Source organism: Mobula hypostoma, chromosome 6 (assembly GCF_963921235.1).
Source record: "Mobula hypostoma chromosome 6, sMobHyp1.1, whole genome shotgun sequence".
Taxonomy (NCBI): Eukaryota; Metazoa; Chordata; class Chondrichthyes; order Myliobatiformes; family Myliobatidae; genus Mobula; species Mobula hypostoma.
The window spans coordinates 116,106,144-116,121,614 of record NC_086102.1 but is presented as its reverse complement, the minus strand read 5'-3'; the positions used below and the strand labels follow the sequence as shown (position 1 = coordinate 116,121,614).

General features: G+C 39.5%; 1 protein-coding gene across 2 annotated transcripts in view; it reads right to left on the bottom strand.

Annotated features, from left to right (window-relative positions):
* Positions 1-14,814, bottom strand: part of tra2b (transformer 2 beta homolog) — a 30,814-nt gene extending 16,000 nt beyond the window's left edge. For both annotated transcript variants that reach the window (XM_063051530.1, XM_063051531.1), the window contains exons 1-2: positions 14,655-14,814; positions 2,461-2,618 (exon numbers count right to left, since the gene is read on the bottom strand). In XM_063051530.1, coding sequence (XP_062907600.1) covers positions 2,461-2,618; positions 14,655-14,690 — 194 coding nt within the window. In that variant the 5' untranslated portion in view covers positions 14,691-14,814. The remainder of the gene's footprint in view (positions 1-2,460; positions 2,619-14,654) is intronic.
* Positions 14,815-15,471: the final 657 nt, after the last annotated feature.

Below are 15,471 nucleotides of genomic sequence, written 5' to 3'. Positions count from 1 at the left end.
AATCGCTGATAAGCACACCTGCATAAAAGTTTACCTGGAATTAAAAGATACAGCAGGGAAAATGGCACCAAGACAAAATTAGAGGCTGTTTTTCTGAATGCATCCAGCATTATGGGTTAATTAATGGCATTCTCAGAACTAAATACATACAATCTAATAACTATCTAATAACTACTAAAAAAGATTAAGCTGAAAGGGAACTAAATATTCAACCGTCTTAACATTAAGAGGTGAGCAAACTAGAAAGAAGGTTTACCAGGTTAATATGCTGGAATATGTGGATGCAATGAAAGAGGTGGTGCTGGAACTTTTGAAAAAACATTAGGATAGATAAGTCCCTGGGGTCGGAGGAGATACATCCTAGATTACTACGGGAAGTGAGGAAAAAGACTGCTATACATTTTGGCAATGATCTTTGTGTCCTCGATGGCCACAGAAGTAGTATCAGAAGATTGGAGGGCGACAAATGTTATTCATCGAATCAAAAAAGGGAGTAGAGATAACACTGCATATTATCAACCAGTGAGTCTTACTTCAGTGGTGGACAAACTATTAGAGAGGATTCTTAGAGACAGGATTTATAAGCATTTGGAGGAACACAGTCTGAATAGGGAAGTGGAGGGGGAGTTAGTAAGTTTGCAGATGATGTGATGGTTGGTAGAGTTGCGGATAATGTAGAAGGTAGTCATAGGTTACAGCAGGGCACTGATAGGATGCAGACCTGAGTTGAGAAGTAGCAGATGACAACCCAGAAAAGTGTGCAGTAATAGATTTTGGAAAGCCAAACCTGAATACAGGGCAAAAGGCAGGATTCTTAGCCAAATTCAAAAGTTTGAAGTAAATTTAATATCAAAGTACATATATGTCACCATATACACCCCTGCGATTCACTTTCTTGTGGACATACTCACAAGAAAATGAATAAATAAACACAATAGAAGCAATGAGAGACAGCACGAATTTGGGCGTTCAACCAGTGTGAAACAGACAACAAACTGTGCAAATAGAAAAATAAAGAAACAATAATACATTAAAAACATTGAGAACATGAGATGAAGAGTTCAAGAGCCTAATGGGTGAGGGATAACACTCAATAGTGAGGGCTTTACTCCTGATGGACTGGCACACATCCACTATATTTGGTAGGATTTTCTGCTCAAGGGCATTGGTGTTTCCATACCAGGTTATGATACAGCGAGTCAATATACTCTCCACCACACATTTATAGAAGTCTGTCAGTCTTAGATATCATGCCAAATTGCTACTGCAAAGAAACAGTGGGGTCGATGTCCATAGATCTCTCAAAGTTGCACACAAGTTGTTCGGGTGGTTAAAAAGGTGTATGATGTGTTGGCCTTCATTAGTCAGGGAACTGAGTTCAAGAGCTATGAGGTATAAAACTCTGGTTAGACATATTTGGAATATTGTGCAACACACATAAAAGTTGCTGGTGAACGCAGCAGGCCAGGCAGCATCTATAGGAAGAGGTACAGTCGACGTTCCGGGCCGAGACCCTTCGTCAGGACTAACTGAAAGAAGAGCTAGTAAGAGATTTGAAAGTGGGAGGGGGAGGGGGAGATCCAAAATGATAGGAGAACACAGGAAGGGGAGGGATGGAGCCAAGAGCTGGACAGTTGATTGGCAAAAGGGATATGAGACGATCATGGGACGGGAGGCCTAGGGAGAAAGAAAGGGGGAGGGGGGAAGCCCAGAGGATGGGTAAGTAGTATAGTGAGAGGGACAAAGTCATTGAAACCTATCAAATATTGAAAGGTCTAGATAGAGGGATCATGGAAAGGATGTTTCTAGTAGGAGTCTAGGACCAGAGGGCACAGCCTCAGAATACAAGGACATCCCTTTAGAACAGAGATGAGAAGGACTTTATATAATTTGGGGGGGGGGGGGAGGGGATTTGTGGAATTTATTGCTACTGACAGCTATGGAGGCCAAGTCATTGGGTACATTTAAAGCAGGTTCCTAATTAGCAAGGGTGTCAAAGGTTATGGGGAGAAGGCAGGAGAATGGGGTTCAGAGGGATAATAAATCAGCAATGATGGAATGGCACAGCAGACTCGATGGCCTAACTCTGCTTCTGTCTTATGGACACAGTATCAAAAAACTTATTGCATGTATGAGGAGAAATGCAAGCAGAAATACGTCAAATGAACTGGATTTACAAGGACATCCCTTTAGCCCTTTAGAACAGAGATGAGAAGGACTTTATATAATCGGGGGGTGGTTTGTGGAATTTATTGCTACTGACAGCCATGGAAGCCAAGTCATTGGGTACATTTAAAGCAGGTTCTTGCAATTGAAACTTGTATGCATTGCATTCTACATGAATACTAAAGGTGGAATTGTAAAAGAAGCAGAAATATGCAAAAATGTCAGAATCCGCGCCATTGAGTCAAAATCATAATCTAATTAACTTGAAGCTGCAAAGCAATGTTAGCCACTTACCTGGATTTGGATCGTGAACGTGACCGTGACTTGGACCGGGAGTGCCTTGACCCATCCTTAGAATGAGAGCGTTCCGCAGAATTTGCTGGAGACTGGCTGGCAGACTTGCCAGATCCACGAAGACTTGAACTTGCTGATTTAGATGGAGAACGTGAATCCTATATGCAAAAATATATGTATTACATTTTTACAAACCTAGGACATGGTTCTATTAAAATAAGATCTGATTAAAATCTTAAAAGCATCTGAAATGAAATAAACAAGCAACCTAACTCGTATCCCAGTTTTGCCTGTACGGTTTCAATTAGGAATGCCCAGGCATAAATACTTTCCTAGAATAAACTAACAGCCCTAGGGTGTATTCTTCTACCTTGGTTTGTACAGTGCATGCATTTGTTTTTAGTACAATATACAGGTACGGGCTTACGTTAGCCAAACGATTTGAGTGAATTTATAAATACATTCAATTCAAAATTAAGAGCTCTGGTATGTGAAAATAATCAAGCTAAACAAGTTTTCATGCTTATTTACTTTTTAAATCAAATTTCACTCAAAATTAAAGTACCTTGAAGTGAGGTTTCACTCAAGGCTTCGTGATACTACCGCAAGCCCCGCACGTACACATAAACAGACTAGAAATTACTTAGCGTAGTGCTTTCTGATTCCAGATACTTCTGATCTTAACTTCATTCTATTTCTTTTCTTCATTCTTCAGTGTCAAATTCTCACTTGGTTCATCTTCCCACTTCACACACTGCACACATTCTATTTGTGGGACTTCGTGTCTTTTTTTTTAGCATGCATTCTTTTTTTTCCCCAATTCAGCTTCACTTATTCCTGAGCTTCAATTATTACACAAAACTTGTCAAATGACTTCTTCCACATTTCTTTTCTTCATGAACATTAACCTTAACAAAAAAAGAACAGGATGAGGCATGTAATTGCAGAGAAAACCCTGTGCTGAGATTAACCAGTTACAACCAGTGAAATTTTCATCAAAGATTCTCATCTGCAACAACTGTAGTAATAGGATGTAAAACTATGCCAGGCAGTGATAATTTATAATGGCCTTGGGCAGTTTTCCACTTGGCAACACATAGGTCACTGCTAACTATGGGTATTTGGTTATAAACCACAATCCAAAACTCTCCTACTTTAACATACTTCGCAATCTATAACTGGCAACAATCATTTTAGAATGGAATAATCTCAGCTATTTTTATGGTCCAGTTTGCATCTCACTTATTGCCCATCCTCCTCTGATGGAAGTATCTGGGAATAGGCTTCCCCACACCAGTTATTAAGCTCACTCTGGTCATCAAATATGAGGAGAAATGCAAGCAGAAATACGTCAAATGAGCTGGATTGAAAGACAACCTTCCAATTTGGGTCAATTGATCCTACTGTTAACACTAAGTTCAAGTTCTTAAGGCTTCAAGAGTCAGTACAAACATTATCAGGTAGTCATCAGACTGATACTCACCACCTCTTACCCCAAATATCTCTTACCTGGAGGTGCACATAATGCTGAAATATTAAAAATTGATTAATCGAAAGTCAAACAGTGGTAAGTGATATTGTAATTAGTTAATGGGATTCAACAAACCCGATCGTCATGACCCCTATAAAGAGGTTGAACTATTCCCCCTCGAATCTTAGAATTAATACCACTGAACAAACAGCCCCAAAATACATGCACCAATCAGTCAAACAATAGTGATAAGCCGGGCAAGTAGTGCCCACACTAAGTTTATGCAAGCCTTTCATACCATAAAGCACAAATTAACACACCTCCAAAGGTAACAACTTCTATTTGGGTCTGTCCCATTTTCTTTCTTTATTCAGTTATGATTTAATTTTTTTTTAACTAGTAGAATGGTATGAGGAAATTGCTCCATAATTCTGTATTTTTAAGATCAAACAGTTATCTTGAAATATTAACTTCAGCTACAAGTCTTGTACTGGAGCTCCTTATATTACTATATTTACGTACTTAGCAAAATGCCATTAAATAAGTTAATCCTATGAGGCAACTAGGCACAAGGTATCCAAGCTTCACATTCAAAATACTGGTCCTCCACAAATCCAAATCCAGGGAAGAAAATCAGATCCAACTCAATAGCATGATTTCTTTAGAAAAGAGTTGTTGGTTGGAAATCAGTCAACATTAACATTCGACCAACCCAAGCTTCACTGGTTTTAAAGGCCATCAAGGCCATCTGGAAAACCAGTCCAATTTCCAATTACCTGGATGAAGTACAGAAATTTCATACTTTTCACTTTGTTGCATTTAGCAATAAACTAGTATAATGACAAGCTTGAAGGGCAAACTAGTGATGACTATTCCAATAATATGCTATTAAACTGTCCAGAGATCTATAGTTTCCAAAAAGTGAATGTGGACAACAATAATTCTAAAAGTTTTGATTTGAAAACACTGAGGTAAACTCTCTGGGTAATAGCTATCATGCCCTACTACCAAACACTTTACCACACCACCCCACTCTCCACAGGGACCTCTCCTTCCATTAAACCCTTGTCCACTCCCACTAATTTCCTGCCTGGAACTTGTCCCTGCAAGAAGTACTACACCTACCTAGTCAACTCCTCCCTTGCCTCCATTGAGGCCCCAAACAGTTCTTCCAGGTGAGGCAACACTTCACCTGCAAATCTGTTGGGGTTGTCCACATTCAACACTCCCATTGCAGCCTTCTCTACATTGGTGAGGCCAGACACAAACTGAGGGACCACTTTGCTCCATCTGTAAAAAATCTGCAACCATTCATATTCCAACATGTCGGTCCATGGTCTCTTCTACTTCCATGATTAGGCCACTCTCAGGTTGGAGGAGAAAAACTTCATAATCCACCTCGGTAGCCTTCAACCTGATGGCATAAACATCGATTTCTCCAAATTCCAGTAATCCCCCCCCCTTACCTCTTCTCATCACCTGCCAATTCATCCACCCCCCAGTGCCCCTCATCCTCTTTCTTCCATGGTCCACTCAGCTCTCCTATCAAATTCATTCTTCTCCAGCCCTTTACCCCGTTCACCTATCACCTCCCAGCTTCTTACTTCATCCCCACTCCCCACCCATCTGGCTTCATCCATCACGCTCTGGATAGTACTCCTTCCACCACCCCTCCCCCCCACCTTATTCTGATTTCTTCCCCCTTTCTTTCCAGATCTGAAGAAAGGTTTTGGCCTGAAACATGGATTGGTTATTCATTTCCATAGATGCTGCCTAACCCACTGAGGTCCTCCAGCACTTGTGTGAAAAACCATCATGTGCTGGTTTGCAGCTTTTGCCACAAGTATAAATCTTAGCACAACAGTACCTCAGAGAATGCACCACCAGAAACAAAAGTGTTAATGGAATCACTATTAAGATGCACTATTGGGTGTATGACTGCACCAGAAACCTTGTGCAAACCCAACAATGATATGGAGCGGCTGTCTGCAGGCGCTGACACCCAAAGGAGGCAGTGCAGCATCCTACTGGATGTAACAAAAGCTGCAGCCCCTTCTCTTTTTTCCGACTGCAGATCTCTCCCCAGTAATTACTGTTGAATATTACAACTGAGGAGTCTCAATGCTGTGGAGACCTGAACAGGCAAATGAAAAGCAAGCGGGACAGAAGCTTCCACCATATTTCCTTAGGTGATGAGAGAGACCGTAGGATCTAAACAGTCTATCAAAACAGGGACGAGATGCTTTCAGTCATGATAGCTTGACCATCACAGCAATGAAATTATCCTATTCACTCACATGCAGCCTCTCCACATCAAGCTGAAGGACAATTCACTGCTGAGATGAAGGGCCAAACCATTTATTACTCCAGGCTCCTAGTACAGTAACGGCAAGTGCATGGGTTTCTGGCACAGCAGAGCATTACCTAAGCAGATACCTATTTTGAGTATGTATATTTGAATGCTCAGATTGGAGGATCAGATCAGCATAACTAATGAGCATTCTGTAGGATAACATGAACCAGATTTCCAATGTATAGTGTAATAATTCTATGGGAAAAGTGTGTTAAGCAGTTAGTTTGCAAATCTGCACAACAAATGAGGACAATTAATTGAATCCAACAGCAGACTTAAAAGCACATAAACAAAATGCAGAGCATATTGGGAATCTGAAATTAAATTAGAAAATGCTGAATAAACTCAACAGCTCCCAGAATAAGCTAGCTGAGAAAAACTGTGTTCACATTTTTGGGTCAATGTTCTAGTGCACTGATTCTTGATTTCCTTCAGATGGTCTGACCTGCAGGGGACTTCCAGCACTTTCTGTTCTTAGAACAGTATTAAGACAACTGAAAATACTTCCACAACACGAGTTTTGAATTAGGAAGAACTTTAATAATTATTTAATATTGTTCAACTTCATCTTATAATACTGTTTCTCAATATAACAGAATATTAGGCAGATGAAATACAAGTATTGTCAGCTGCTGATCATATTACGGTGATAAGATTACAAAATAATAGTTGAGTAGTGAATCACACTTGATGGCATGTGTGACTATACCCCAATCCTGTTTCTTATATTTATATATAGCAACGAAACTGTTCCCACTACCTTATTATACCAGTATCCAGGATTCCTAATACTAAATTGGGCACACACTTTCTCCCTAAAGGTACAGCTGACTCACCTCAAAGTGTTATAAAAGTGATTATCAGAATACTACCTCATTAAGTATCAAAACAAATAAACCCTCCACTGCCTTCTGTACCAAAAACATTCCTATTAGATATGCCTGTTAAGAATATGAATATGAATCTGTTCAGCATCAGCCAATGGGTATTAAACACTGCCTGCAAACAAGAAAATCCCAAATACTAAACATTCCAGGTTTGTTTAAAAGCAGTAAATGTGCATGGCATGCTAGTTGGCTTTCCCCTACCAATTTATTTTATAAATGTCCAATAAACACAGGTACTAATGGACTGAGTTGATGTGAAGAGCATTACCTAATGCAGTAATTATAGAGTATTTCTTTTGTTAAACCGATGTCAACTTTCACACTAAATTTTGACTAATTTAAATAAATATTTGAAGATCAATGACTGCATTCAACCTCAATTAACACTAAATATGCAGATTCCAGTTCTTTCAAATGCTTGAAATGAGTATAATTTATCAAAAATAAGCTGGGATTCTTGTTTACTGGATTCCACAACAATTTGAAATACTAAAGTTCATTTGCTGACAAGGTTTTAATAATTGCAATACTTTAAATTTCACAATTGAAATACAATGCATTTCGATTAATTGGACCATCAGTTAATCAGGCTAGCTGCTTATAAAAACTAATGGAGAAAATAGCTGGGATTCCCTTTGTTTATTTAGGACACTATGCCTCTTAAATGGGACAGGAAACTGTTGCCACCAGTTTCAAACTAGTGTCGGTTGTGTGTACTTGTGTGGCAGTTAGACACTACACCATGTTATGTATAGACAATCATCTTGAATGTTACAACAAAAATGAAGATTTGGAGGATGCAATCGTTGAAAGCATTGTATGAAGACAGTCCATTATAAGCAGTAGGTGCCTGCACTGATCTTGTTCATTTAGTCAAAAGAACATGGCAGCATACACTGTATGAATTTGATAACTAAGCTAGATCAACTTGATAACTATGAAAAATGAGTTTTATAGTGCTGTAGTATTCTAATTTGTTCTGCATTTCATTTAAATACATAACTTGTTACTCAGTTTAACAGTCATTTGTCTTTTTTTAAATACCTTTCTAACTATTTTCATTAAACTTTGGCTAATTGGGGGCAGTCACTTAATTGAGACAAAACGTACAGATCCCAATGTGTCCCAATTAACTGGAATCTACTGTAGTTTAAATCTTTACCTACATATTGAATAACATGCCAGATCTTGCAATATTGCAAATTGGTGCACTACTACTGCAACATTACACTGTATCGTGGAAGGCAAACTCAGATGGTAATTCATTAAAGTACTTATTGCACTGAAACATTAGTTTTTACACAGTTGAAACAAACATTTGGCCAAGTCCCTTGATCTCTAAACAATGAGGGTATGTTGGAACATTTCTCTTAGCTTAGGGTGGCAAGTCATATAACAAGCAATAATGCCAACCTTAAGGCAACTTTTGCCTTAACTATGGATGGAGACTGCATGCTTGGGAATAGGTTCATTAAACATTACCACTTCCCTGCCTCTGCAAAAATTTGGAATCAAAGAATTCATAATTTAATAATTTCAAACTAATTGCGTAATTTTCGGACAACAAATACAGGTACATCACTCAGAACATAAAACATCCTAACAATGAATTCAAGCCAAATGTTAGAGATTAAATAACTTTCTCCCATTGGATGACAACTATTGATCCAGCATTAAGCAACTAATAAGCAATAATAAAGCAGATCCTTAATGTGACATCAAATATAGAGACAAAGAAAACTGATTGAACTCCAGGTACCAGAATACTAATGTTCTAATTTAAAATTATCACCATCATTAACAGGTAGTCCAGCTTTGAATTATGGCAATCAGTACTTTCCACTACTAAACAAATAGGTGAAAATGTTCTGTTTTGAAAAATTCACTGCTATGCCAATCAGGAACTGAGGCTACGTCCACACTAGACCGGATAAATCTGTAACCAAAGCATTTTGACCCTCCGTCCACATTGAAACGGCACTTTCCTCCCCTGAAAATGGAGCTTTTCAGAAACGCTTTCCAGAGCGAATAAATCTGAAAATGCCTCATATCCAGTGTAGTGTGTACAGGGTAACCGACTATTTTTAAAACCGATGTCATGACATGCCGGAACAAATGGTGGCAGCAACACGGCATTTCATTGTTTTCTTGAATGCAACCTCCAACACCACAACAATATCTGACAATAGATGTTTAACAGCCTAACGTAACATTGTATGGAAATACAAGATAACACTGATGCAGACGTGTTTTATACATTTAATAAGGTGTTTTATTAATGTATTGCTTGTGCAAACATTCAATAGATGCAATTGTCACTTTTGCCCAGTAACTCATTTTATTGCACATGTTAAATACAGCAAAATAATACACAAAGACATGGCAAAAGGCAAACAAATGAGGTAACAGCAAATTTCACTTTTGCCAGTAACAAGTCTTATTGCATTTAGTTGTAGCTGTTGTCCCTTTCATCGGTGAAGAGACTATGGCTGTAGGAAATATTTCTGGACAAACACGCACCAAGTCTTTCGTTTGGCAATTTCCTTTTAAGTTTTTCTAGTCTGTAACTGGACAATGCGCACCAAGTATACAGTTTCCTCTTCACTTGTTTTCTGTGTGTTCTGCGCATGCCTAGTAGGAGATTTGCCCAAATATCCGTTTTAATGTAAACAGGTATTTTCAAAAACGCCTAGTGTGGATGCCTGTCGTTTTTACGCGAAACGGACGTTTTCAAAATTATCCAGTCTAGTGTGGACGTAGCCTTAGACTACGTTCACACTAGACCAGATAAATCCGTAACCGAGGCTTTTCTAAAACACTCTCCAGGGTGTTTAAATCTGAAAACACCGGTTGGACGTTGTAGTGAGTACGGGGTAACGGAGGTTTTAAAAAACCTGTTGTCCCTTTCATCGGTGAAGATGCTTCCAGGGTGACCCCTCTGTGGGAGTGGGGAATATAATGGTGGGGCCACCCAGGGGTCTGTGAGTCTATATGTGTAGCTATTGTAGTTGCTGTGAGGCTGGTATTGTGGCAGTGAAAAGTACTGGGGGTGGGGGGGGAGCCATCATATTCCTTATCATTGCAAATCCCTCTGCAACACAGTCAGTCAGTTTTTCAACGTTCGTCATCAGCTGGGTCATACTGTCCATGAACTCCCTGTCGGTTGCCTCCATACGCTCCAGTATGTGTTTTTTAGTTTTAAGTCCTCCTGCCCGAGAGCCAACAGCTGCCCGTCGTTTGGCAATTTCCTTTTAAGTTTTTCTAGTCTGTAACTGGGCAAACGCGCACCAAGTATACCGTTTCATCTTCGCTTGTTTTCTGTAGATGTGTCCTGCGCATACCCAGGAGGAGGAGATTCGCCCAAATACTCGTTTTAATGTGGATGGAGGTATTTTCAAAAATGCCTATCATTTTTACGTGAAACTGGCATTTTCAAAATTATCCGGTCTAGGGTGGACGTAGCCTTAGATTCAAAGGATTCTATTACACTCAGTCACTGTAGCACATGAGATTAGTCAACTTTCACCTGACAATTCCAATCACCTCCCATGACACATACCCATCTCTCAGCTGATCAATACAGAATCTCACAATTGTTTGTAAGAATCTAAAGGCAAGAGAATTCCAAGGGCAATCCCCTCAGAACTTTCTTCATTATTCCATTTTTTTCTGAAATAAGATGAGCAAAGCAAATTAACGCTATTGGAGATAAAAAGCCTTCAATGTCAGACCTATACATCTCCTAAACAGACAATTATTTTCTTGCCCTCAAGCACAGAACTAATCTTCAGATGGGTACTCATAATGGGAAAGTCAGTTATAATAAAGGATTTTTAAAAAAAATTAAATTGCCCGTTTCAGGTATTTAATACTTCCACAGTTCTGACTTATTTCTACAATACTGTACAGGGGGGAAGTTTGAACTGATTCACATTTGTCATATACAGATGAAAATCATGGTTCTATCAGTAATCCAATTTTCTAAATTAACACACATCAGTGAAAAAATTCTTTTTAACAAAATTTACGAACTACCCAAAACAAGTGATCAAACTGACTACAGGACAAACCAACTGCAATTCCACCAGAAACTGCAATATCACTGTTTTCAAACACAGCCATTCATTACTTTTGCACCCACTACACATTCATCTATTGAAATGCTTCTTATTTTCTGAATTTGCTACAACTTTTCTTAAATTCCTGCAGAGCAGGCTTCATATCTGAAGGATTACAGAAACAGAATCTGAAGTACAAACTTCTCTTCACAAGTGGCTGCCTATTTTGCATTTTCAGCACTGCTTGTTTCAGAACTGATAATTGCACGTTATCTTTTCTATATCCTACCATGAGGTATGACAAATTCACACCAGTTTGTTAAAGTTCTCAAAAGTTGGCACCAATTTGTAAGTCCCCTTACAGTAATAGCCAAATTGCCATTATAGCTGTCCTCTTCATCTTTCCACACATCTTCCACAAAGGTAAACAAATCCTTTCATCTGATAAATTAAAGAATAAAAATATCATTTGAGTACAACCTATGTACAGTTTTGCAATGTGAATGACCAAATGTTGCCATGCACTAACAAAGACCAGTATGAAGATTGATCATGGTAAAAGACATTGATTTACGGTTTGCACAGAGTGGTCAACACCCTGGAATTTTATAAAGTAGCAGATGGAATTAAAGTTTATAATTAAAATTACTTGTAAAATCCCATGCAAAATAAAAGGGAATGCGAGTTAACAACGTAAATCAATGGTCTCAGCTCTTGATGTGGAGTTCATTAAACTGTCCATACATTCAACACAGAAAATGAGTTATGTATGGATCAGATGATACCTAAAAGAGAAATGGACTGTACTTCAGATACAGACTTTCATTAAAATTCAGGATTCAGAAATTCTAAGGGTTCCATCCAAAAATACTTTCTTCTCAGATGACAACTGACCCACTGGATGCCATCACCGTTTTACATCAAGGACTTTCAGAAGTTACATTTAAAATCATGAAGCTTTCAGACAGTGTAAATTACATTGTCTGAACTGCTTCAACCATGAACGTTTCCCAACATCTGAGTTGTCCTCTGTACATGCCAAAATAAATGCATTTGGCAGTGTCTGGAATTTCAGAAACAATTAATATAAATTAATATTGAACCAAAAATCTGTAATTCTCAACAGTACAGCTAATTTTGTGTCAAATAAGCCAAATTCATTAACTGGTCTAAGTGGCTCCAGTGGGCGAATAACCAAGTCATTAAAAAGCATGTTAATACAAACAAAAAAGCCTTAAGAATAGTATCAACCTATGGTACAGTGTATAAATAATAAAAAAACAAACCTTAATGCTTCTATCTTCTTGTCTTGGGACTCTTCCCCCATCAATGTCACTGACACAACTAATAAATGTAAAATAAAAGGTGCTCTGACAAATACTTTAGGGAATCTACAGTCTGACTTGAATCAAATCATCTTTACTTGGCTAAAAACACAAACAAGGGATACCTCAGCTATATCCTAAAGCACAGCTGGGCAAGATACAAGGATTGCCATGTCAACATTTTAAAGCAGTATAGTACAAATAAATATAGGTCAGCTTTTTAATAGCATTGTAGAATTTAAAATACTGATCAATTATATTATGGATAGGCTAACTCCAAGTTAATAAGGAAATAATATATTGCTAAGCATGTAAAAGATTAATCTAAGCTGCTTTGGGGAAAGGGATACGCACAGCACTAGGGTTTCACCAATTGTGGGAAAGCACTTTTGGAGATCTGTGCAGTGATATATAAGAAAATACGGAAGACCCTGGGAAAATTGGGTTATGAATATTCTTAAATTCGAAGTATTACTGCCAAACCCAGCTAACGCCTTACTTACATTTTGGATCTCCCTCCCCCTTGTCTTCTATTGTCGATAGCTTCAGTTAATTTTCACCAGGGTTTTTGGAGGATGATGGAGGAGGTTAAAGAGAAAAATATTTGCACAGTAATTTGGTAAAATACATTTGTCAGTAAAAGTTAGTCATCAAAACTGCTTCTTGCAGGGGTGATGTCACAACAAGGAATCAATAATGAAAGGTTAACCAAAAGCAGAACTGCTTATTTAACGTAGTTCATGCCCATCTCACCCATGTTAATCCAAAATTACAAATCTGTATTCCCTGCCCCTTCAAATCCTATCCTGCCGACATGTGCAGGAACAAATCCACACCCAATTATATTAACAAAGTCAATATTTTTATACATAATGCAGACAAGGAGAGAATTAAGTTATTTAGGCAGGAAAACAATCCGGTAAACGTCAGGAATTAACTTTTAAAGTTCAAATATGTTTCCTTCCACACACTGCAGAACAGGCAATTCAGCAAAATCTGACTGACATTCTATTCCTCAGTTGCTACAAATCTATTTACCAACTATTACCAATTAGTTTACTTTTATGACAGACCAGTCCTACCAATTTGTTCAGCATCTTCCCCTCCCAAAATGTGACATCAACTTCAGATTGAAGTTCTGGGTTTAATTAAAAAAAAACTCTGAGAGCATTTCTTTGTTGGTAACCCAGTATCCTCTCCGCACTGCGGAAATCTGGCGTACTAGACCAAGGCCTCAATGCATTCCAAGTAACCCCGCACCCAACAAAAACTGAGGGAACCAAGAGGCCTAGCAGCTGTGACCAATATTTAAATTCATGTTTTCCAGTCCCATATCCAGTCCCAAATGAAACGTGAAAAGCTTTTAATTCTCATCTATTGTGCATTTATAGCATTTTCCCAAAAAATATCGGGCAGTCACAATCTTAACCTGCCACTCTTAATTTGTGCAAAACTGTAATTTCGTGTTTTCTGACTGGTCTGTGGAGCCGGGTTATTTTTTAATTTCCCCAATAGAGTACGCCAGCGTTGCAGGGAGAGGCACGTGGCTCACCCGACTATAGAACAAGCACGTTCCACAGTCTAAACCTGCACGCCAATAGATTCAAGGACAACGTGCTTCGCAAAAGAAGAACATTAACATTAGAGGTACACTGTGCATTGCCCAGGGGGTACAGCAATGCAGAACGGCGGCAGTTAGTGTGCCCAACGTGGTGGGCGACAGGACCCAGTGAACCCCCATCACCGTACTCCCGGGCCCCAAAGACTGGCCCGTCAGCGCCCCGCCATTTACGCGCGCAACAGATTGACAACACTGCTGAGCCAATCATGTGGCGCGACGCCAGTCCGCAGGCACCATTCCACCCTCCTCATTGGTGGCATAGTACGTGACAGCATGGAGCACCAATGCAATGCACACAGGCCGACGCCTTGCCCAACCATTGGCCGTGCAGCCTCGCCGAGGGGCCAATCAGCCGACAGGAGAGGCGCTAGCTCTGCACCTAGAGGCGGGATCCCGCAAAACATACGCACTACTGTTCGAAAAAAACCATGGAGCTCGACATTAAAACAAAAATCGACAGTATTTCGACAGAAACTCACCCTTTCGATGTATGTTTGTTCTTCGGAATCGCTCATGTTGGCGGCTATAAAAGGGAAACTCCTCAAACTATTCAAGAGAAGGGGAGAAAAGGGGGCAAAGGAAAAAAAACCAGCTGAGCACCAGAGCCCCAAACCGACGCCACCTACCTCGAGCTCCCCACTGCAGGAAGTGACGTCGGGCACTGACGTGCTTCCGGTGGGGCGCTCTTTTCCAGAGGAGAAGGCGGCCGCTGAGACGGTTGTGTCTACAGTCTGGCCGGAAGGGTCAGAGTTAGGTACTGGCACTCGCAGTTCAGGCTGTGTGTTGTGAGGTACATCTCGATCCCTCTCCCCGCCTTTTGCGGCCAAAAATAAAAATATATGGTCTAGACTAGTGGTTCGGCTTCACTCACTCTGGCGCTGACGGGATCCGTGGCTGTGGAATTACTTTGGAGACTGCGATATTTATTTACTTATTGTTGCAAGATTTGTTCTCTTTTTGACATACTGTGTGTTTGTCTCAGTTTTTCCTTAGGGGCACCATTATGTTTCTTTGTTTTGTGGCTGCCTGCAGCAGGACGAATTACAAGGTTGTATTATGTAGGCGTACTTTGATAATCAAAGTACTTTGAACAATTTTATGTTACCACCCCCTCGACTCCCAGACCACACCACAGCGCCCCTCCCCCACTCTCTTTCCGGCCATTACATAGAATCTATAAAGAATTCTGTTTTACAATGCACAGTGAAAGAAAATGGGAGTGACAAGTTATTCAAATCTAGAAATAAATTTATTTAATTACAGTAAAACAATTCTTATCAACAATTTTTAAGCATA